Below are 23,464 nucleotides of genomic sequence, written 5' to 3' on the forward strand. Positions count from 1 at the left end.
ATAATACTTGATGAAACAACACTTGCAAATATCGAAGGCTCGGGATCAGAAGTAGAGACAGGAACTTGTAATGTAGATGTAGGAGAATATACCTAGAGTAAAGGTTCATCTGTTTGTGGCAACTCTTCTACATTCAACTCATCTTGTTCCTAATCACCCTCATGTTCATTAACTAACTCTTCACCGGGAAGTTCACCCTCCTCTTTCTCATTTGGTGTATCCAATTTTTATATCTCATGAACATTAGAACTTGAAGGCTCTCCCTGAGATTTACCTTTCTTGGATCCAACTATGAATTTTAATTTAGGAGATTTCATTGGAACCACAACATCATGTTTGTTCTTGGTTCTAATCTAAAATCTCTTTCCCATTGAGCCAGCAGTGTCATCATCAGAAACAAAGGAGAAAGTTTTTAGGGGAACACTATGCAAAGATAACCAAATATTAGTATTCGTGAGAATACTCTGAAAATGTGCTCTAATAGAAATACACTCCTTCTGAGACCATTGAATAAGAGGCAGAGTAGAAGAAACCCTGTTCTTTTCATATAAAGGATCCAAGATATCACCATCCTCTTCCAAATCATCACAAATATCAGCAATACCAAAGTTCTCAATTTGCTCAATTGTCAAGCAACAATAATCAAGTTTCCTTATATCATGCTTGGATCTACAATCAGCCCAAACATCTTTGATCCGATGAACATGCACATAGGCCTTCTTCTTTGTTTCTCATACCCCTATTGTCATAATCCTTCCTAGATTTGAAGAATCTCATAGTGACTCTTCTCATCTCATCCTCCATGGCTCTAGCCTTGAAAATAGAATTGATAGAATATCTTCCAATGGAGATAGATAATTTCAAACTTGTCTTATGAGAACCAAATTGGGAGGCAGGTACTACATTCATCTAACAAGCAAGCTCCATTAGCACAATTTTGTCAGAAGGAAATCTAGGGAGCATGAAGGGCTCACCATTAAAACATCCAACCCTAATATCGGTAAAATTTGGAAACTGAAGAAACATACATCCATATTGATTAACAACTTCCCATGTGTGATCAGACACCCTCTTATTATATAGGTTTTTATCCATCATAACCATATAATAACGAAAGAAGGCATCATTGACTCTTCGGAAATGACTATGACTTTCTTTCGAAACCAACTGGGTATAGTATTCATGTACCTCAACTTGCCTTTTGTCACTAGTAGTAGTTAAGCCGAGAAAGTGTCTCATTGAGGCCACAACATACACCAAGTAAGAAGTCGTATAGAACTTGAGAGTAGTGGGTTGGCGAGTTGTTCGCAAATGGCATCAATGATTTGATTTCCCCAAAATATATTCTCTTTATTTCATTTGCTCACATGGATATATTGATACATCGACTTATAGAAAGTATTAGAAGTGGGAAGTGCTTTAACTCTACTCAAAATAGTTATTAAGTCATTGACTTCTTCAATGAAGTCACACCTGGGAAGAGATTTCGGCCATCTGGCAATATTTGACCTTGGAGTTTTAAGCCATTTGTCATTAATATTATGCCTACACTTGTCAGAATTTATGTCAAAGTAAGTTAAAATTGATTGTATAGTGATATTTGAATATCTCTCAATACTCATACATTTGAACACTGAATCAAAGAACTCTTCATCAAGCCCGATTAACTTCTTTTCAGATTCATCTTTCACGATTTTTCTTTTAGGATCAAAATGCTTCGCCACTACAATCACAAACTCACGATCTTGTGCTGACATGGGAAAAGTTGCAATTAAGTGTATACCACTATTGATAACTGCTTCCATATCCTGATATGAAGTTGGTTTCTTGATTCTCTTGAGAAATTCCTCTAGGTCTACATGACCTATCTCCATGTCTCTAATATGATCAATATTAGAAGTAACTAAAGAAGAAGGAAAACCGGGATGTAGGTATTGCTTCTTGAATTTAATTCCTCTTTTGTTTGGAGATACCTCTATCATTATTATGATAACAATATTGAGAGAAAAAGAAATTCATTAGTATCAACATGATACACTTGCTCAATTTTTTGTTCATATGATTTGAACAAATTCTGACAATAGTACATTTGAGATGATTAGGTTTTCCAAAAACCTATTTTTGATAGCTTGATATTTCTAAAGTAAATGGAATGAAAAATTACCATTTACGTGTGTGCAAACTAAAAGAATTTCAAACAAAAACATTTGAAAAAATGCATTTATAAAAGCATAGAACGAAAAACGTAATTAGAATTCATTTAAAAAGAATCTAATTACACTTAGAAAAATCCCAAAATACAAGTGTAATTCGGGCTCATAGATCCGAAATACACATATTAAAGAAAATAACCAAAGTGTTGGTTGGGTCTATAGACCTGCCAAACACTTAAAAATTGCATGAAAACCGTATAACGCAGGGCGGGTTTATAAGCATGTGTTGCACTTTAAAATATTTTGAAATGGTGTCAAGTGGAGTCGTAGACCCAACATACACCATTTTGTCGTGTATGGTGGGCCTACGACCCCGCCAAACACCGCTTGGGTATTGCAAGAAAAACTAGGGCACGATGGGGTGTTGGTAGGGTCTCCGACTCGTCATACACCACGTCGTGGTGTATGGCAAGCCGAAGGTCATGCCAATACCACAATAAAACTACAAGATAAAAACAATGTAGTGGGTCGAAAACCCACCACACACCACACTATGGTGTGTGACGAGTCATCGGCCCTTCACATCGTCACAGTGATATAAATACAATGTGTAGGTCGCAAACCCGCCACAAACCAATCAATGGTGCATGGCGGGCCTATGGCCCCGTCACGACCCCACCGTGAATTAAATCAATGAATCAATTAAAACCCGACTCGGATCAAAGATCCGACCAGGTAAAAAGCTATGAAGAACGATTTGATAACATATAAATTCATAAAAAAAAGTAAAACAAAAAGGGTTATAAAAACTCTATATCGAAGGAGAAAAATTCATACTCGAAAATGGAAGCTGAGAATCCTTCTCCTTCCAACCACAAATTCAATCTCAAAGGGATTAAAATGAAGATTAAAGAGATAATTTAGCCTTAAAAAGAGGAAAATAGACTCCTAATCCAATAGTTCAAAAATTCCACAAATAACTCAAAGTGTATTAAATAAGTGCAATTCGGGTTTATGAACCCGATTTGCACTTATGAAGTGTAATTTGGGTCTATAGACCCGAATTACACCTAAATGGTGAAATTAGCCAAAAGAGGTGCAAGTCGGGTCTACAGACCCGAATTGCACCTAGAAGGTGAAACTTAGTGTAAATCAGGTTTACAGACCCGAACTACACCAAAATGGTGAAACTTGGTGTAAATCGAGTTTAAGGACCCAAATTACACCTAAATTACAAAATTTTCACAATTAACAAAAAAGGGATAAAAGAAGGAAAACACGCTTTCGATTGCACAAAACATCTCAAAAAGTGAACCATAAAGAAAGCAAAAACCACAAACGAGTAAAATTTTGTGGGTGCCCTCATTTTTGCTAACGCTAAAAATGAGGATAACTACGTAATAATAATACACCTATCTTGCGGTCTACATTGAGAGAGGAGGCACAAAAATACATTTGGGATACCAAACTTCTTGAACATTTTTTGAAGCACATGTCAAAAGTTGTCATTAAAAATAAGGAGTGGTTTAGGCATGATCATAATGCAGAGGGAGCCATGGAAAAATGGCTTGTGTATACACATAAAAATGGCTATGAGCGATTAAATAAATATTTTATATTTATTTAATGTTTATTCTTCTATTAAATAGTTAATTTGAAAAGATTAATTTATTTAATTAATTTCGTGTCTTTCTATTAATTAATTTAATTGAAATATTTTATTAATTAATTCATCTATTCTATTCCTCTAATTAATTAAATATCTAATATTTAATTATCCTTCTAATCAAGTTAATTAAATATTTCTTAAATATTAATTCATCATTTATCTTCAACTTCCAAATTTAATGAAATATTGTGTACGTACACATATTTCATAACCTCCTTCTATATTCTCTCCAACATCCCTACATCTTAGGAAGGACTTGAGTCCACTTGTCCTCTCATGCCTAAATTTTCTCCAACCATCCCTAGATTCCCTCAATCAGCAACCCAGTCAAGGTGAGATGAGTGACACTTGTCTTCTCCTTCCCCCTTTCTCTCAACCTTCACCTTTGCTCACAGCCATCCAAATCTGTACATCTGATCATGACCATTGATCTGAGCCACATCATCTTATCCTCTCAAAGTCTATAAAATCAAGAGTTTGACTTGAGAGAGAGTTAGTCTTCAAGTGGGTTTTCATAGCTAATAATTTGTAAAACTTATGCATCTGTGAGTTTTCAATCTTGAAGCAAATAGCAATTATCATTTAGCATTGCATATCATAGTATCAGTTAACTATCAGTTAGCGGTCCATTCTTCATATGCCATCTTGGAAGCTATCAGTGCTTGTCTGAGAGCACACCATCTGCAACCAGGAACAGTGGAGTTAGGACACAATGAGACATAAACCATGAAGGTAAAAATGGCATTTCATTTCATATATATTTCATGTAGTTTCATTGGTTGAGTTTGGATTTCTTGTAGCATTTCCTTTGTATTTTGTGAAACTAACATGTTGCAGGTAGTATTTTGATTGTGAAATTCAAGTCGACGCAGCTTGAACTGGCTGGTCTTATAGTCGATCTACAAATGAAATTAAAAGATTTAAGAAAGGATGTGGAATCAATTCAGATTAAGTGGGAGGTGAGGGTTTAGTTATAAACTTTTTAGATTCAATAGATATAGAATGAAATTTTTAGTTATAATCTAGTAGATGATTAAACGTGTTTTGGTCCAACAGGAAATTGAGAGGAGGGTGATGGAAGCTTGAGAAGATCATGAAATTGAAAGAACTAATTTTTACACCTGTAGACCGAAATGCGGAATCTATGGAGTAGCCCCCAAAGAGCTATAGTAGGGTGCCCTTGCACATTGTGCATATGATCCACATCACTAACAAACTAAGGGTCTTGAAACCTCCTTGGAAGTGAGGAGCAATTAGCGAAGCCTTGCATCCATTATTTTACTGTTACTGGTTGTTATCAGAGAAGCCTTTAACTCAATCGAAGGGCTAGCAATTTTTATATTGGTTTTGATTATGGAACAAAGGTTGTTGTCTAAATTTTTTTATTTTCCAGGGCCAAATATGCCGACAAGGTTGTGTTTTGTGTTTCTATCGTGTTGTTGCTTTCTAGCCAGGAGTACCAGTTACCATTTATGTTATAATAACCCTTTATTTTTTACCCAACAAATATTTTAATTACTAACTTTAAAGAAATAAAAATAAATATAAATCAAAAGTTTATTAATCAATTCCAAAAGTACTAATAGTCTCTTATTATTTAATCCTAGGTTTTACTATTTTACCAAAGATAAGTCTTTGAAAATAGAAATCCTAGATTAAACTTTGCAGTCGACTAGCAAGGAGAAGAGTGTAGGTTCCCCAGAATAGGTCATCCTCCCTCCCTCCCTCCTTAGAAATATATTTTTTCCTTTCTTCTATCTGGCATGGTTACGGTTATACGACTAGAACTCTCCTTTTCATTATTGCATGTTCTTTATTAAATCCTAGTGGCACGGTTTAACTTGATTTATTAATTGCTTTCACTACCCCTCTCTCCAACATACTTGTGTGAGTTTGTGGTCTTTAATTTTATAACGAATCCACTTAAGTTCATTATTACACATGCCTAAAAAAATAATAACTTAAAATTTAAAACTAACTAAAATAATTTTAAATAATCACACTTTGAAATCAAGATGCTTATAAATATATATTATGTCATAAATAATTATGAAAATGTAAATTTAAATAAATTTATTAAATGATAAGATTAATGGTCATGACAATATTCAATAATTATTATTATTTCTGAATTTTAAAAAAAAAATTACACAAGAATTTGGATAATTTGTATGTAAATGGTGTTGACATTGCATGAAGATTGCATTGATGAAGTATAGTGTTGTCGTTGATGTCAATAGTAACCGGTAATGAAGTTGTATTGTAACTGGTAAAGATGCAGTAATGCAACCGGTAGTAAAGCAGTGAAGGCAACCGGTAGTGTTATTGAAGCAGAGAGATCAACCGGTAACCCTAACCAATTGATAAGACGAACCCTAATTGATGGAGCTCGGAGAATCGGTTGTGATGATCTATGACCGAATGATGATCAGAGATGAAGATACCACCTAAGCATGATGCACGTGATGAGTTTCAAAGTGGATTTGGCGCTTAGAGATAATCGTTTATCTTGGGAATGATCAAATGCATAGCATGAAGTGGAAAACGTGTGATGAGCTACAAGATCCACTGTGCGGTGATCCAAAAGCGGTTGAAGTTGTCTAGAACAATGTGTAGTTGATTGCTATGTAATCCAACGGTTATGATTGAACTAATATGTTTGTAATCTCTATGAGATTTGTAGGTTTTGTGTTGTCTTACCAACCTATTGTATTTGCTTATAAGGTCGATGATTTGTTTCAATGTTGTGTTAGCAAATTTGGTTAAGTGTGGTAATGATTGTTGTCGAACCAGAAGGTGTGTCTGCAAAATGTTGTGAAGGCAGATAGAAGCAGAAAAGGATCTAATTAAGCAAGGAAGTGTTATTTCCATATCAACAAAGAACGTGTTGCTCTCTAACCATTACAACAGTTAAATCCTTTAACCGGGTAAGATTTAACAGGCTTGGTGTTGTTGAAATCCTCTAACAAGGTGATCATTAGCTTGGATTTGAAATCCTCCATCGAGGTTACCTCTAACAGGGTATTACCTTTAACAGGGTATTGTAGGCAATCCATTAACCGGGTGGTCCTTCACCAGATCTGTTCTTAACAGGACATTATTGTATAAGCTTCTAACAAGGCTTGGCTCCTAACTGGGCGAACTTCAGAAGAGTTAAAAATACTTGTGGGTATTCATCCCCACCATGGTTTTTCCCATTTGGGTTTCCACATGAAAAATCATTGTGTCAAGTGGTGAATGATTTTGTGGATGTGTTTTGATATGGTTGATATGAATGCCTGGTAAATCCACTTAGATATGTTTAGATGACCAGAAGTGATCTGAAATGAGCTATTACTGATATTAGTGAAGTGGTTTAATGTTTTGGTTAAATGGTATTTGAGTTTCAAACCTGTTGCATTGTATCATTAATGTTTTGATCAACCGGTAAAGTTTGACAATGTAGTTGCAGTTTTTGATATAGTGACTAAACCGGTTAGTTTAGTGATTGGATTCTGAATTGGAATTAAGTTTGGTGAAAGTTTAGTTTATTTTCTATCTACTGATTCACCCCCCCCCCCTCTCAATAGTTGACCGGATCCTTATAGTTTCATCATATTATCAAATGGTATCTTTTAGGCATCTAAAAGGCCAATTTCATGTCGTGTTGGTGTAAGTTGACTATAGAGTTGTAATATTTGAGAGTAAAATCATGTAGAAATCTTTAGAGAACCACAAGTGGCAATTTTAAATGTGATTATTCACAAAATTTTAAATGTCATATAATTTACATTTGGATGTGCAAATGTAGATTTAAATATTGAATTTGTATCTCATGTGATTTGGATTTGGAATAGAGAAGATGTGAAGATTCAATAGATATCTTAGATTTAAGATTATTTTAAAAATTAAAGTTTCCTTATCATTCAAAAAGTGATCTATGCGCTCTTGTTTTCCCTTGAGATAATGGTCATATGCTAACAATTAATTGAGTGAGGCTATGTAAGCTAAAGTGAAGTTATTTAACTAAATTGAAGGCTTAAGAAGAAAGGTTGTCTCTATATCAATGTAATGTTGCATATTAATAATAGAATTTTGGCTTCTTCAAAAGAGGACATAAAAAAAATATATAGGTTTTTGGATTTGTGAAGTATTGAAAGCTTCAAAGTGTTATTAGAATTTTGAGAAAGTTTGGATATAGTGTGGAAATCATGTTACTACAACTCTTTGGCATTTTGAGCTTCGAAAAAGGTTGGATCATATTTTATTAATGCTATTTATTTTTGTTAAATCTATTTCTTGATTTAAAAGTGTGTTTCTTCCTTCATAACTGTGTAAAAATGGTAATTTTTTCTTCTTTGTTTATGTTCATTCTTTTTTTAAATAAACAACATGACATCCATTAATGGAGCCTCTAGCCTTGGAGTTATTTTACCATTTGTGTATAATTTATAAAATTTTGGTGACTCTTCTTTATATTCTTCAAATGGTGTTTGTGAACTGTTAAAAATCTAGTATTGGGTTGAAGATTGTCTCAACATGTGTAGCATATCTATATGTATAGGAGACAAGAGTGTATTGGATCATATTCATTAAAAGTATGAGTACACCTAAGAGAAATTGACTTGTGAATAGAAGGAATAAGGATGTGATGTTGAGAATATGATATCAGTCACATGATTCTATAAATATATCCTTGAGAAGGCAAGGTTTCATAGTGTGGATGATGAAATGAGAAACTATAAAATAGGGACAATACAATGAAAGAACCAAATTTCACATTCATCTATCACCTCAATAGAGCATAAGAACAAAGCATTAAATGAGATAATTAAAAAACATTACCTCTCTAAAGCATCATATTTCTCCATTGCCTTTATGTGTGCAAAGATTATCTTATAATGTGGATTATTGCATTCACTAGCATGACATTAGCATTATTTGGTTATAATATTGATAAGAGATTTGAGGATTTGAACGTTTGATGATTGGTGAGAGATGGTTTGATTCATAGATTTGCAAGAGGATTTGATGAATGGCTAGGATTGAGTTTGGAATCTTAGATTTGATCCATGATTTAGAGGATTGATGGGGAGATTTGGCATGCATAGGAGAATTGCAATTTATTTTGATTTTTACTCAAAATAATTAACTCAATGTGACTAGATATAATTGAGGAGTTAACTAAGTGTATGAGATAATTAAGGGGAGTTGACTATGCATGGAGGAGTTAATTGATTTCATGGTTGAGAGGAGTGTATTTGATTGATGAGTAGGAATAAGAGTGACTAAGTGAATTGATTAAACTAGTGAGTCCATTAGACGAGGTAGAATTAAGTAATTAATGATTGGATTATTTGTGCACATGACATAGAAATTAATATTAAATTAATTTATTAATGGATGATGTGTGGATAATTTGTTAATTAAGTCAATAAGTCTGTGGATAGTTATGGATGAATAAATGGATTAATTAATGAAAATTTGAAATAGATATTGCATGGATGAGTTAATTGGTTAATTAATGAAAATTTCAAGTGGAGAAATTGTGGATTTATTCCTCTTCTAATTCAAAAGTAGGAGAGATCACGTTGAATCTCGCACTACATGGATCATTCAAATCTATCAAATTAGTTGTTTGAGGAAGACTATATTCTCACAAGGAGTATCTTTAACCATCTCACTCTTTCGAAGTTCCTCACATTTAATTAATATCATTTATCCATTTGATAAATGAATTATCATTTATCCCAATTTGAAATATTCAATTTATCAAATGAATAAATAAATAATTTATCCATGTAATATTAATCCTAAAAATCTTAAAATGACAATTTATAAAATATTAATGTAGAGACTTTCAATATATATATATATATATATATATATATATATATATATATATATATATATTTTGTTGGATCTCTTCCTTCTAAATATATTGGGATGTCTCAAATATCAAATAGGATTCTCAATCCGAATAGCAAGTGGTTACCATGTCTAGGAAAATTATACTTTTGAAATCAATTATTTCTTTACTTCCCATAAATCTAATGACAATTCTTAAAATGTCCAAGGGTTTAGCTTTCAAGCAACAAAGAAAAATGGGAGCTTTCTTGTGGACTGGAAATGTTAGACAGAAAGAGAAGATCTCTATACTAGCTTGGGATATTGTTTGTAAGCCAATAAAGATGGGGGTAGAGGCATTTTAAATTTGGATCTCTAGAACAAAGGTAATGGGTGCCAAAATGATGAGATATGCAAATCCTGACTCCAAATGGTGTAAGTTAATGAAACGCAAATATTTGGATTTCTTAAATAACAAAAGGATCTTCACTCTAAGGACTTCACCTAAAGGTTCAAAAATTTGAAACTTCATCTCTTCTAGCAAAGATGTTATTTACCACATCCATCTTGGGTGATATATAATGGAGAGTTGGCTAACTTCTGGGTGGATGTTTGGAATGGGCACAAACTGTTATGAGCCTGTAGTGCCCCTCTCTCTTTTGCCTTGTCAGACCTTGTGGTTTGAGTCTATGTGGTTCGGCCCTTCTTTTGGTGTTGGTCGATTTTGGCCTTGGTTGTAATATTTGACTTTGATTTTTGGATTCATATATGTGCTATTCTTACTTTGTGCTACATGGTTCGTTGCAGAAATGATGTAATTTTTTTATGTTGTTATATGATTGTGAATTGTCGATGTCTATGATGGATTGATATGATGTTGATAATGATGTTCTTATTAAATGTCAATCATGTTCAGTAGCTAGTTAATTGTGATGGCTTTTATTATGTTCGCTATGCATTTTATCTTGAAGGATGGTTAGATGTTAGATTATATGTGTATATACTGACCTTGGACTAACATATCTTCTTTATGTATGAGATAATTCTTGTGTTTGTCTACTTGTATGGGTATGAGTCTATATGGAGTGTGAGGAGATGATCTTCCATCGCCCACTTTGGAGGGACACAGACTTTCACGACTCTCCTCCACCGGTGTTCCTGTATATGTTAAGATGTAAGTATGTATGTTTTCTCGGTGATGCAGGACAACAGGTACCGAGCATCGACTCCACCTAAATCTTCAGGTCTGAGCGTGCTCTTTGACCCAATGGTAACGTGGAAATTAGAGTTATCAATCAAACCATGTTGTACATCGTTCCTATGGAACGAGACCTATTGTTAGGTGACCTTGTTTTGTTGGTCTATGGTTGTTCGGTCTTGTCTAGTTTGTCTTCCTGTTTCGCAATTTCTTATACCAAGGTATTGTTGTGTGTTTGTGGTGTTAAGAAGAAAATTAGTATTGATTCCCTAATAGATCAATGAATGGAAAATCATTGCAATGTTTTATTTAATTAGAATTGTTGAGTTAGATAATTTAAGTATTTAACTGCGGTCAGCTGGATTTGGAAAGGTGGAAGAATCCTGATGAGTGGTCGGTGGTTGGGATGGAGGAAGAATGTGCTGAGCTGTAGGGCATTTTGGCGAATAGACACTGTAGCTCTCTTAAGGGGAGGGATGGGCTAGCTTGGTCCCCAAATCCTAAGGGCGTCTTTTCTGTGGCTAGTGGTTACTGGGAATTGATGAGGCGAAGACTTGAGGGAAGGGAAGTGGATTGGTGGAAACAGGTATGGAATAATGCTTCTTGGCTGAAGTGTAATTGCTTTGCTTGGACTTTGGCTTGGAATAGATGTCTTACATGGGACAATATTCGCAAGTGGGGATTCTTGGGGCCCTCTATCTGTGTTTAGTGTGGTAACGGAGAGGAAGATTCCTCTCATCTGTTTTTCAGATGCCCTTTCTCTATGCTTATCTGGCACTATTGGTGGGGGGTGTGGAAGCATCCTTGTGTCCATGCTGATTCTCTGGTGGAATTTTGGAGCAATTTGGGTAGACCTCCTATTCTGTCCTCCTTTATCCAAACTGTCTGGTATATTGGGCCCATTTTCATCCTATGGCAGATCTGGCTCGAAAGGAACAAGAGGATTTTCCGTGAAGCCAAATTGTTTGTTCAACAAGTCTGGAATAGGATCACAGTTATGATTCGGGAGACAATGGAAGCTAAGTGTGAGGTGACCTTCCCGCTGGGTAGAGACGAGGCAAATATTGTGAGTAGGCTTGGATTGCAGGAGCTTTCTCCGACCTCTGCCTGTGTCCGAAGAAGTAGACGGGCTATTAAGAAGGTGCAAAGGGTGGGAAGGTGGGTACCCCCTCAGGAGGAGTTTATCAAGATTAACACTGATGGCTCATCTAGGGGTAACCCAGGCCCGGCTGGAATAGGGGGTGTTGGCAAGAACAGCAGGGGGGAGGTTGTTTTCTTTTTCTTGGTTCATAAAGGATGGCAGTCTAATAATCTTATGGAGGGTTTAGCGATTCTTTATGCTTTGGAGAGGGCTTTGACGTTGGGTTGTAGGAAGGTGATTTGTGAGTCAGATTCACAAATTGTTGTTAATTTGTTGACTGAGCAGAAGGTGAGTGGGATTCAGTGGCAATTGGTAGGGATTGTGCAACAGATTCTCCAAATTAGCTCCTTAATGGAGCAGGTGTCCTTTATCCATATTCCTCAGGAATGGAATGGAGGGGCTGATTGTTTGGCCAAGTGGGCCTCAGATCATGACAGTGATTGGAAAGTGGAAGGTTGGGAGCATCTCTCTGGGGACTATTGTCAGGAATTGCAGAAGATTTTCACTGAGGACATGGATGGTAATGAAGCTGGTTGAGGTGTGGTTGGCTTGGTTGTTTTCTCTAGGGGCCTTGGGGCTTTGCCTATTTGTGTAATGCATTTTTCTGATGTTCAATAAAGTTTTTACTCTTTTTTTCAAAAAAAAAAAAAAAAAAAATTTAAGTATTTAACTATTTAAATTTCTCGAAGAGGAATTAATAACAATACCTAATTGTTTATTTAGAGAGTAATTAAATTAATAAATCAAAGTAAAATTTTATAATGTTATATTGACTAAAATTTTAGGGTTCATATATTTAAGTTACTTTATTACCTGAAAAGATTATGTTAATTAGACTTTTGATTATTTATTTGGTTATTTCAAATGAGATTATATTGGAATGTATTTTATCTTTTTCATGAGAATTAAATAATATAATTATCATTTTACTTATTTTTAGAGTTAAATTATTTGCAAGTGAGTGGGAGTTACAAGAAAATTAATAAATTAATTAATGATATTAATGGAGAGAATCTTGCATGCATTTGGGAGTTACATTTTGTGGGAAAAGCTTATCTTTGGAAAAAAATGGAGAAGAAATGCTTTTTGTTTTGTCGTGAAATTTTCTCTCTCTGCTTTTTTTGTTCTTCTTTGGTTATGGGGGTGTTTCCAAAAAAAAATTGGGGGTCAATTTGTTCCTTAAAGAAGAAATTGGGGAAATATTGGAAATTATGGCTCAGAATTGTCGAGGTTTATTGAAGGAATATAGGTAGATTTAGTAGAAGCTTTCTGGATTGGTAAGTGTTGTCGTGGATCTCTTGGAAAACTCTGCTTCCTCCTCTATGTTGCCTTCCTGATTGTGTAAAGAGGTATGTTTCTGACTCTTACTCCTTTGCATGCTATTATAGCTTCTTTATTTGAATGAAAATCAATGTGATGTTTTATGGAAATGAGGAAATAAGAACATTTAATTATTTTTTGAGGGATTATTCTTGCTAGATCTTCGAATTTGAATCCTTAGACTAAAAATCAATATCTGGAAGAAAATGAACCTTGTGGCTCTGATTTTGTGAAGATTTAAATTGTGCTTTATTTTAATCTCATTTAAAAATTTGGGATTTGTTGTATTTTTAAAAAATAAAATAAAATAAAAATCAATGTATTGGGCATTATGGAATCGTTTGGTTTATTGTGATATTCGGTGCATTTGATATCGTGTATTTGACTGGATTATGTGTGCAATATATACTTTACATGTTTGTAGTTCCAGGGTATATATATATTTGTGTTACCATTAATGTCAATTTAATTATTTTATGGGCATCGATCAAAACTTGTTTCGGCAAAAAATAAATTTTTGAGGAGTTTACTGTGCACATGGGGGGGGAAATAGTGTGGGGAGCCCACCCACGATAGTGTGGGTGGCTCAACCCACAGTCGTGGGGGTTTCCCCAGCATCGTGGGAGGGTGGGGACTCACCACAACCGTGGGTAATCCCCATGACACCCCCCTCCCACTCTTTGCTTTCCATATTGTGCGATAGTCTTTAAATATCGAATGTTTTTGACACTCAATTATTGTAGTTATTCAATTCAATGTAATTTAATTATAATTTTATATATATATATATATTTCGTTTATGTCTTGTCAGATTTGAAATATTGCAGTTACTGTATATGTGTTCAAAAATCCAGATTTGTATGTGTGTTTGTGTGTGTGTGTGTGTGTGTGTGTGTGTGTGTGTGTATCCTTGAGCTCTAATTCTCTCCTTATTCTTATTAATTTTATCATTCGCGAGATCCATCATAGATCTTGATTGGTGTAGCCCCACTATCTATGGGCCTGAGGTTGAGGCCTATAGAAACTATGGGGGCGGATTAGCAGAACGTCAAAGATCCCCCTACTATTCGCGAAGGGGCAGAACCGAAGTTGTAATGTATTTTAATTTCATAAATGATTGAGTAACGAATGTTAGCTTTTGGTGTAAATAGGAATAGAATGAAATATAATGTTAAATTTGAAGTAATGTATGTTTAGAAGTTGATCTTGTCTTCTTAGTCATAAGAATGGGTTCTTTTATGTGTGGTTTAATGAGACTTTGGCATTGGTTGACTTTTGTTTATTATTGTGGGATTCATGATCATGTTGTTAAAATGCTTTTAAACTCCAGCGACTAGGATAATATTCGTATTCCCAATTGAGCATGTTTCTCATTGTCCTTGAATGTTTGAGATTAGTGTCTTGCATGAATTCTATGATAGTCGAGCCTTCATTGTTGATTTTTGAGGTACTTCTTCTCTTGATATTTTGGATCAGTGGATTCTTTATGTGCTAGATGGTCATTCCTAGCCTATTGTCGTTTCTCCTTTTGGAGGTCTTTCTCTAGCAAGTGGGCTTTGCCTTGCTATTGTTGGAACCTTGTTACCTCGTGTTTTTTGGGGGGGTGTCATGACCTTGTGTTTTATTTGATTCCTGGGTGCAAGTCAAGGGGGAGTGGCTTTCATTAGGGGTCGAGACCCAAAGTGGTCGCCAAGGTAACTCAATGGGAGTTTTGTAAACAAGTGAAAACCTAATTAATGAACTTGGGTGGGTAGTTAGTTCACATTAATAATGATAATTCTTTGTTGCCTCTTTTGCCCGTAAATGCTTGTATAGGTTTGGGGTAAGTAGAGAAGGGCCTGGAATGGCTTCCACCAATCTTGTCTTCACGTAAGGTTGGTGTGGTCCACTAGTGTATGTATGGGGGCCGGGGGTCGGGAGAGGTCACCAGGGTAACCCAGGATGGGGGTCGGGACCTAGTGAAGACCTACCAAGGTAGCTCATGATATCCTAGTGATGGCACTCTTCCCTACTGCTACCTAGTGGTAACTTGCGTCTTTTTATCCTTCTATGAGTCTTTTTATCCTTTTATGGAATGTTTTGTAACTCTGGAAGTGGTTGGTTAACTTATGTTGTATTTCTTTCTGTGGATTGCTTGGGCCTCTGGAAGTTGATTATTGTCTTTTGTACTCCAGTGATGTTACTGTTGTGAGCCTTTTGTGTATCATGTATTGTTGATTCTCTTGTGAGCCTCGTGTGTACTCTGTTTGGTGGATTCCCATGTGAGTCTCTTGTGAGTATAACTTGTTGATTCTTTTGTGGTTCTTGATTGATACCCTTGTATGTTTTGCTTCCGCCTTGTGGGTTTGGCTGATACCTCCTAGCACGGTGGGTGGACCAATTGGTACCACATGGTTGGGAGGAGTGTTATTCGCATCCATTGGGTTTTGGCTCCTTCAGCTTCGTGTTCGTGATGGCTCGTGGAAGATTGGAGACCTTTTTATTGTTGCAAATTTATGTACTATATCTCTTCTTGTACTCTTGGAGATGGAACCATTATGGATCCTTTGTAATGTATTTAGATGTTCATGTGTAAATTCTCAAGAAATGTAATGAGAACCTTGTACCTATGTAAATGATCTATGTTATAATTTGTATAGCAATTCTTTGTTGGATATATTAGATGATGTTCAACCTTGTGTTGCATCGTTATGGGGCCTTGAGGACGGTTGCTAGTTGTTTAATTTGTATCATCATTCATCTTGTTGTATGTATCTCTATGCTTGTGTAAAGTAATCTTAAATAGAAAAAAAAATTATTCGCATTTTATTATTCGTGGTTGTTTTGTCCTTTGGGCCTCATGGCGGGGCATGACAAAGCCTTGGGGAGATTGGAGAACTATGGAAGTAATTCTCAAGCAAAATTTGGGGGAATAAAATCTTTGATTACTTAATTATAGATAAAACATCTTCCCCTTGATTTGCAAAGTGGAAATCCTTGGACTTTTTACCTATCCCTTAAAAGCATGAATCCTGAATTATGGGTAAAGCTCAATAAAAAGCAAATCCTTCTTTCTGGAAAAAAAAAAATTGAGATCATTTGGATGAAGGCTAAATTAGGAGTGTATAATGTTAGAGATGGTTAGAATTTAATTCTTGACAAGTAATTCCTTGAAAATTGGCCTGTTTTAGTATCTAGCTTGCTTCTAGAAAGTAGAAAGTAGGTGTTTTTGCTTGATTAGCTTTGAAAGATATGACTTTTATAGGTATGAGGTTGGACAGATTGGTCATAACTCCTTTATTTCCCTGTGTTTTATGTTTCAACGAATATGAATATAATGATTACCTCCTTCTAAACTATGAAATTACACAACATTGTTGGAAATGGTTACAAGATAAATTGAATTGGTTAGGCCATCTTCCCTACTCTTGCTAGCTTTCTTTCAGGTGGGCGCTCCTCTATAGATTTCCAAATTCGGTTATTAGTATAGGACATCAATTTTCAATTTTTTAATATTTGACAGGTTAGATTGAATACTTTGTTCAGATTACTGCTCAACTCGATCTATCTTGTATGTCTGCTTTATTGGGACTGCAAACTGCAATTATCGACTTGGCATTTCTCCTATGTAACTACTTAGTCATTTTAGAGATTTGAAATTGAGTCCATGTCACTTTCCCCTGCTCACAAGTGGAGGATACAATTATGGGAGCGGATTGAATGTACATAAATCTTATGCTTTCCCTTTTAAAGTGGCATCAATATTTGTTTCAAATCTCATGGACATTCTTTGGAGCCTAGAGTTGGTCAAGTTCTTGGTGGGGGAGCTATCCACTCATTCTAGTATATTCTTTTAGAACATTTTTTTTTATGATCTCTATTTCATTTTGATGATGGATTACAGAGTGTAATCTAAAATATTGATGAAAAACACTCACACAATCAAATCCAGGAGCAGCACATATCAATCTCATGGATTGTGGAAATCTACTAGCATTAAGATAACATTTTGGAGAGTATGTAATTTGCATATGTGGCCCAAAACAAATTGACCCATCTTGTACCACTTTTTTAAATATTAATTTATTAATTCTAATGGTCTTATTTTTTTACTCTAATTAAATATTACTTAATTAATTTATTAGGTGTTACATGATAATGTGTACTTTAGTTGATAAGGTGATGGCTCATGTGCACTAGGTGATAAATGAATAAATTAGATGATATTGGATGAAACTAGGGTGTGGCTAATTAGGTGATGACACAAACAAATAGATGGTAAGAGGATATGTGAGATGGATGGATGAATTGGGAGATTATATAAAATGAATGATTAGTAGATTAATGATGATCTAAAAGAAACATTTTTAGGTGTCAACAATTTGCCCCTTTTTGAGATGATGTTCAAAGTAACATTTTTTTAAATAAGAAAAGTAGTTATTATGAAATGAATGAGATATGAAGAAAGTGATGATATTCTTCAGGAATGTGGAGGAAATGATGAGATGATGATGCCCACTCGATAGATAAATCAATCCAAAAGAAACATGAGTGAGCTCTTGAATGATGAATTATGACATGACAATGATGAAGAATATGGAGAGATAGATGCAAGTGAATAGATGATATGAAGATAATGAATGCTTTATCATGTTGCCATATGAAGAGAAACCTTATTCTGATATAGAAATCAAGACTACTTCATAGGATTTTTATTGCCTTTTAATATTGTCACTATACCCTGTGATATTTGATCTTTCAACCTTATCACACTAGACTTTCTATGTTTCAAAGTCTTAAAATTGCCCCCTATTAGCATGATCATAAAAGAGGATAGCAAGGGAAACTTCTTTAGAGCCTCTTAAGGTCTTTTGTATTATAAAAGTGTCCTCTCGTTATCACTATCACAACCCTACAATGTTGGTTATGTGCTTTATAAGATTAACCGGTAACATTGTCAAAGGTATCATGTGTCCCTCAACATTTTCTATTTTGTCTTTTACCCTTAGACTATTATTTATTAATATTCAATTCCTTTAAGATCTATCTTATTAGGACCACAAACAAACTTGCCCCTGACTCTACTTTGGCAAACCTATAAGCTTCTAGAGGATTGTCATAGATCGATCGCTCAGGTCTGCCTCTAAGTATATCCTCTTTCATGGATAGTCATAACATCATTTCCATGTTATTTGTGTGATCTCTTGTAGGTTACAGTATCATTGCACCAATCAAGTTCATTTGCCTTATTTTTATCTTTTAAACCTTTTATGTGAAATGTATCTTTTTCATAAGATTGTGTTTTATGATTGTCCTATTACAATCTTTGTGACTGTCTTTCCATTTTTTTGTGATTGGACTATATAGTCCCCATAAATCTACTGACTACCCATGAACATTGCCTTTTGGTGTGATGATTGTCCATTGAGATGTCATAAATGTCTATCATTAGATGAATTATGACAATACCTTACATATCCTCATTTAGTGATCCTTAGCCTTATGGTTTGCCATTTTGAGTCTCCACTATGATTTACCTCTAGGCTATGCTACAATGACCCTAAATAACACGTTGGGATCATGTGGAATATCTTCTTATTTTCACCAAGTCCATCATGTGTATGTCTTATTATACTGACATAGATAAACAATGCCTGAAAAAGTGATATGATATTATCGACTCAATAACTGCATGAAAATAGTAAATGAAAAATATCAACCATCTTGAAAAACTTTCTTCAAATAGGTGCACTAACTTCTTGTTGAATGATAAAATAAGATGACCACCTCAGTATATCTGCTTACCTTTGCATTGACTCAAAAATACTAAACATTGAGACCATTTCTTTGTGGAGAAGGTTTTCACTGTACAAAAATGTAACACTTCTGGATCATGATCCGAAGGATGTAGTTATGACTAAGTTTGTTGATTTTGTGAACTTCAACAATCAAAGCATTTCCACTCTTCATGGCAAATATATGAATAATGCTTACAATTGGTGTTACCTCCATAGTCAAACATTCTAACACCTACAACCCCTTATGATCAAATCTTTATCACAAGGGAAAAAAAAATCATTTTTGAAATAATTCTTTTGAAGTTCAAATTTCATTTATAATTTTGTAACTAGTCACTAGCTTTGGCTCAATAAGTTGTCAATCCATCTTGATCTGAACACTAGAATACATACTCCTTTGTCCACTTTCACATAACCCAAATGCTTACAAAGAAGCGGCAACAAAGTTGTGAAATGTAGAGCCGAAGCTAACTAATTTGGAACCAATTTGTTTCCCTTTTAATGTGAATGCTATGACACTTCTTGTGAATCCTCTAATCTACCTACATCATCTAATGTCAATGATGATACTAGTGATGACCTTATGAAGACCAATAAAATGTTGATTTTTTATTTAATTAATTTAATATTAAATATGAATACCATCACAACATCCAATTTTGACAAATTGATATCTATTTTAGTTTTTATAGTGATTTATAAGTGACATTTTGAACTTAATTATATATATAGAGCAAGCTCAACCTTCTAAAGAAAAATTGTTATACTAGCATAACCAAAATAGTAGTTTAGGTCAATTACTGATATTTTGAATTTAATTAGATCCTAGATATGTAAGAACAAATTTGAATGGAGATCAATATCTCACATTAATGATAAGAGTATATACAAAGTTTAAATTCGTGACATGGTTGTATTTAACGTGAATATAATATGTCAATGATACTGCACATAGGCACTCCATGTCATACATATCATTTTCATGACTGGTTATTCTTGCATATGGATCCATAAGGTAATGGCAATAAGACATTTTTTAGAAAAGGTATGTAATAAAAATAAATAGTTTTTATTTACAATAGTTTTCTTCACAATTTCCAATTTTTTGTGTTTTTAATTTAATGTGTAATTTCAATGAATAAACCTGCTCTTTAAATATATTTAATTTTGGTGTTTCTTAATTGCAGATTAATTATGTAAAGAAAAATCCAGTGTAATGATTTGCCTGTAAATAACACTTCAAATCCAGATCCAAAAACCTTATTCATTTAACGAATGGAGTGATCCCTTGCACGAAGAATCTACGAAGACATTTTATGCTGCAAGACAAGAAGTGATAGCTAGATTCAATGGCAATAGCTACGAATGCCCATAAAGGCTTCTCTACCTAGACTAACCCATACAACCAATGTTCTTCATGGTGCAACGATATAAAAGTTTTCCTTTCTATGAAAGGAAATACAATAACTCCTGGGCGTCTGTTTAGAGATGTAATGCACTTGGATGGCACTGGTATAATATTCCCGGGAAATGTTTTAAATCATTTGAAATTGTTATCCATATTGAACTCAACAGGAAATGCCTACCTGTTCAATCACCAGCCTCAGTAAGACTGGACAAATAAAGTGGTGTGCATAGTTTGAGATGGGTAATCAATTATGAAATGAATCATTCAAAATTTGACTAAAATTTGTAAACAAAAGTGTCATTTTTGGATCAGACAGCAATTTTATAGCTCGGATTGGCAAGGTTATCAATGCCTGATACAACCCGTGCTGATTCAATCACATCTCCAACTTTTAGATCTGCAAGGTAATCTTGGTTCTCAGTCACATATCCAAAGACTGCATACCTTCCATCTAAGATATTTGCATCACTAGGTGTAAGTTCACTTTCTTTGAGAAGCCAAAATATTTGACTTGACGCAGAATCATCATCAAATTCCTGTTTCAGAAAATATGAGATAATTTGTCAATGCAAAGATTTTCTCCTTTGAGTGTGCAAAACAGAAACGATATTAAGAGCAAAATATAGCCCAAACATGAAGCATTATAGTACCTATGAAATCTATAAAGAAGGCAATAATCATTGGGCAACAAGCACTCAGAGTGATAAAAAGCAATATATACAGTTGTGAGATACTTACATCTCGGGCCATTGCCATTGTACCAAAAGCATTGAATGGAAGCTTTGTCCGAGCTTTGTACCGTCCAAGCTCCTGCCATACATGAGAAGGTAAAACAAAATTAGCTCCATTAAGCCATTTTTAAAGCATCTTTATAGTTTGAACCTCCTCTGAGTTCTAACAGGACAGAAAAGTAATACAAAATGGTACTTTCCTTGCAACAGTAACCCTTAAGTATAAGAAAAATGCAAGTAACCAAATCTATGAGCTTAATCAAATTGAAGGGTAATTCAAGAATCTGTAATGGACAACAGTACACTTTGCAGAGATGGCATCAGTGATTGTTTATTAGGAAAGTTTCTACTTTACCTCTAATGTAGCACCATATATAGGTGATTTGTCACCATCCACCATTATTTCTAGGGGGATTTTACGAACATTTCCTGTACTGGGATCCACAAAGCCTTCTGCTGGCCCTTCAGGATCACCCATTTGGACTACAAATCCATCAGCTGCAAGTTCAAACATCATGAATTTATTCAGTCAAAAGACCATAACTAGACCAACCATAGTTCCTTGGTGCATATGCAGGTGCAAAAATTCATTGTTTTATGGGAATAGGATGCATCAGAAACAAATTCGCAGACTTTTGAGTTTGAAGTGAAATGTTCAATAACAATTTGAAATCGAGAGAAATTCTGTGTATAGTGGAAGACCATGGAATTTGGCAGTTAAATAGCTATCTATATAGTTGAATCAAACAAATTCAAGCATAAGCGGAAAAACATATTCCACTTCAAAGAACTAGTTGAAATGCAATCAAGGTTTATGCACTGGATTCAGATTACATTCTTGAGTTCATCATCTCACAAGTTACAAGAATATAAAACTTGAACGTGTGACTTTATAGCAATTTAAGAGATATATGAAGTCTTCCTATAATTTGACTAAGAGAATGAATCAGGTCACTCAATTCTAGAATAGTACAGGGCCTACTGTGAATTCATGTTCAATTGTGGGCAGATATCCCCATCTGGGGAGATACATACTAGGTGCAGGCACAGTTAAATCTTCCCCCGGTTCTAATTTGCCATGAATCCAAACTTGAGTAAAACCAACAAAGAAAATAATTTAGTCTAATGCTTACCTCTTTGAATTTCCATGCCATCATAGAAGTGTCTCTCTACCAGGTCTGCAAAATTTCCTGCTGTAACTGGGGCATTGTATCCATCAAGAACCAGCCGAAAGATGACATCTTCAAGACTGGGATTGTCTTTGACCTTTACTTTCATTTCCACAGTCGCCCTCCCCTTTAGAAGAGGCTTGCTGGAGTACTCATCGGGCACTTCAAATGGGAAGCCATCCACCATATCTTCTTCAACACTGCAGAAATCCAATGCCCCTCAACTGCAGTCAATAACAGAATTAAATTATTAATGAGACTAATGCTTATTGATGACACCAGATTATTATATAAATTTATTATAAGTCAAGCATAATTGTGTTATTTAAACGATACATGATCTGCACATCCTCAAGTTTTAGAAAAGACCAAATCACCAGAATAGTGTGGATTTTGTTTGTATGAACCAAAATTTGGTCAAATCTTAATATAATACAGGTTTTATCATATAATAGTGATCCAGATACCAAGAGTTATCTGGATGACAACTCTAAATTATGAGAATCTAGATGTATTATATGCTGAAGTAATATTACTAATAAATCAGAGATGATAAGCAATGATCAGAAAGAGATGCACAGGAAAGATAATAGATCTCATAAAAGAAATTCTATTATTCTGCGCATTCAGTACACGCCAAACTCGAGGTAGAGGTTTGGCCATCTATCTTGTACTAGCTAAATTAATGATTAGAGAAATATGCATGGATAGATAACAGAACTAGAGGAAAAAACAGTGTATCTTTGTGCATTTTATACATGGCATGCGAGAGAGTGAGGAGAGAGAGATGTAAGGTTATCTATCTTCTAGCTATGCCTACTTTCTGTTTATCTTGCTCTCTTATGTGCTTTCTATGGATACAAATATCCATACATGATGTTACAAAGCTGCAAGGGCTAAAGAATTGTTATGGAGGTTGAAATGGTTCAGCTTCAATGTCAAACTAATTAAACTTGAGAGGTTGCCCACAGCTGTCAAGAAGAGATCCTTATCCTATGCTTTCTGGAGGAAATGCATTGACCCATTTAAACTTGGTTTTTTGTCAAACAATGTCTTAATGAGACAAAAAAAA

At 34.6% G+C, this 23,464-nt stretch overlaps 1 protein-coding gene across 1 annotated transcript in view; it reads right to left on the reverse strand.

Moving 5' to 3' along the window:
- Nucleotides 1-20,328: 20,328 nt before the first annotated feature.
- The window catches only part of LOC131029589 (peptidyl-prolyl cis-trans isomerase CYP38, chloroplastic), a 32,858-nt gene continuing 29,722 nt past the window's right edge, over nt 20,329-23,464 (reverse strand). The window contains exons 4-7 of the mRNA XM_057960126.2: nt 22,357-22,592; nt 21,579-21,721; nt 21,231-21,302; nt 20,329-21,028 (exon numbers count right to left, since the gene is read on the reverse strand). Of these exons, the coding sequence (XP_057816109.1) occupies nt 20,801-21,028; nt 21,231-21,302; nt 21,579-21,721; nt 22,357-22,592 (679 nt within the window). The 3' untranslated portion in view covers nt 20,329-20,800. The remainder of the gene's footprint in view (nt 21,029-21,230; nt 21,303-21,578; nt 21,722-22,356; nt 22,593-23,464) is intronic.

This window comes from Cryptomeria japonica, chromosome 3 (genome assembly GCF_030272615.1).
Source record: "Cryptomeria japonica chromosome 3, Sugi_1.0, whole genome shotgun sequence".
NCBI lineage: Eukaryota > Viridiplantae > Streptophyta > Pinopsida > Cupressales > Cupressaceae > Cryptomeria > Cryptomeria japonica.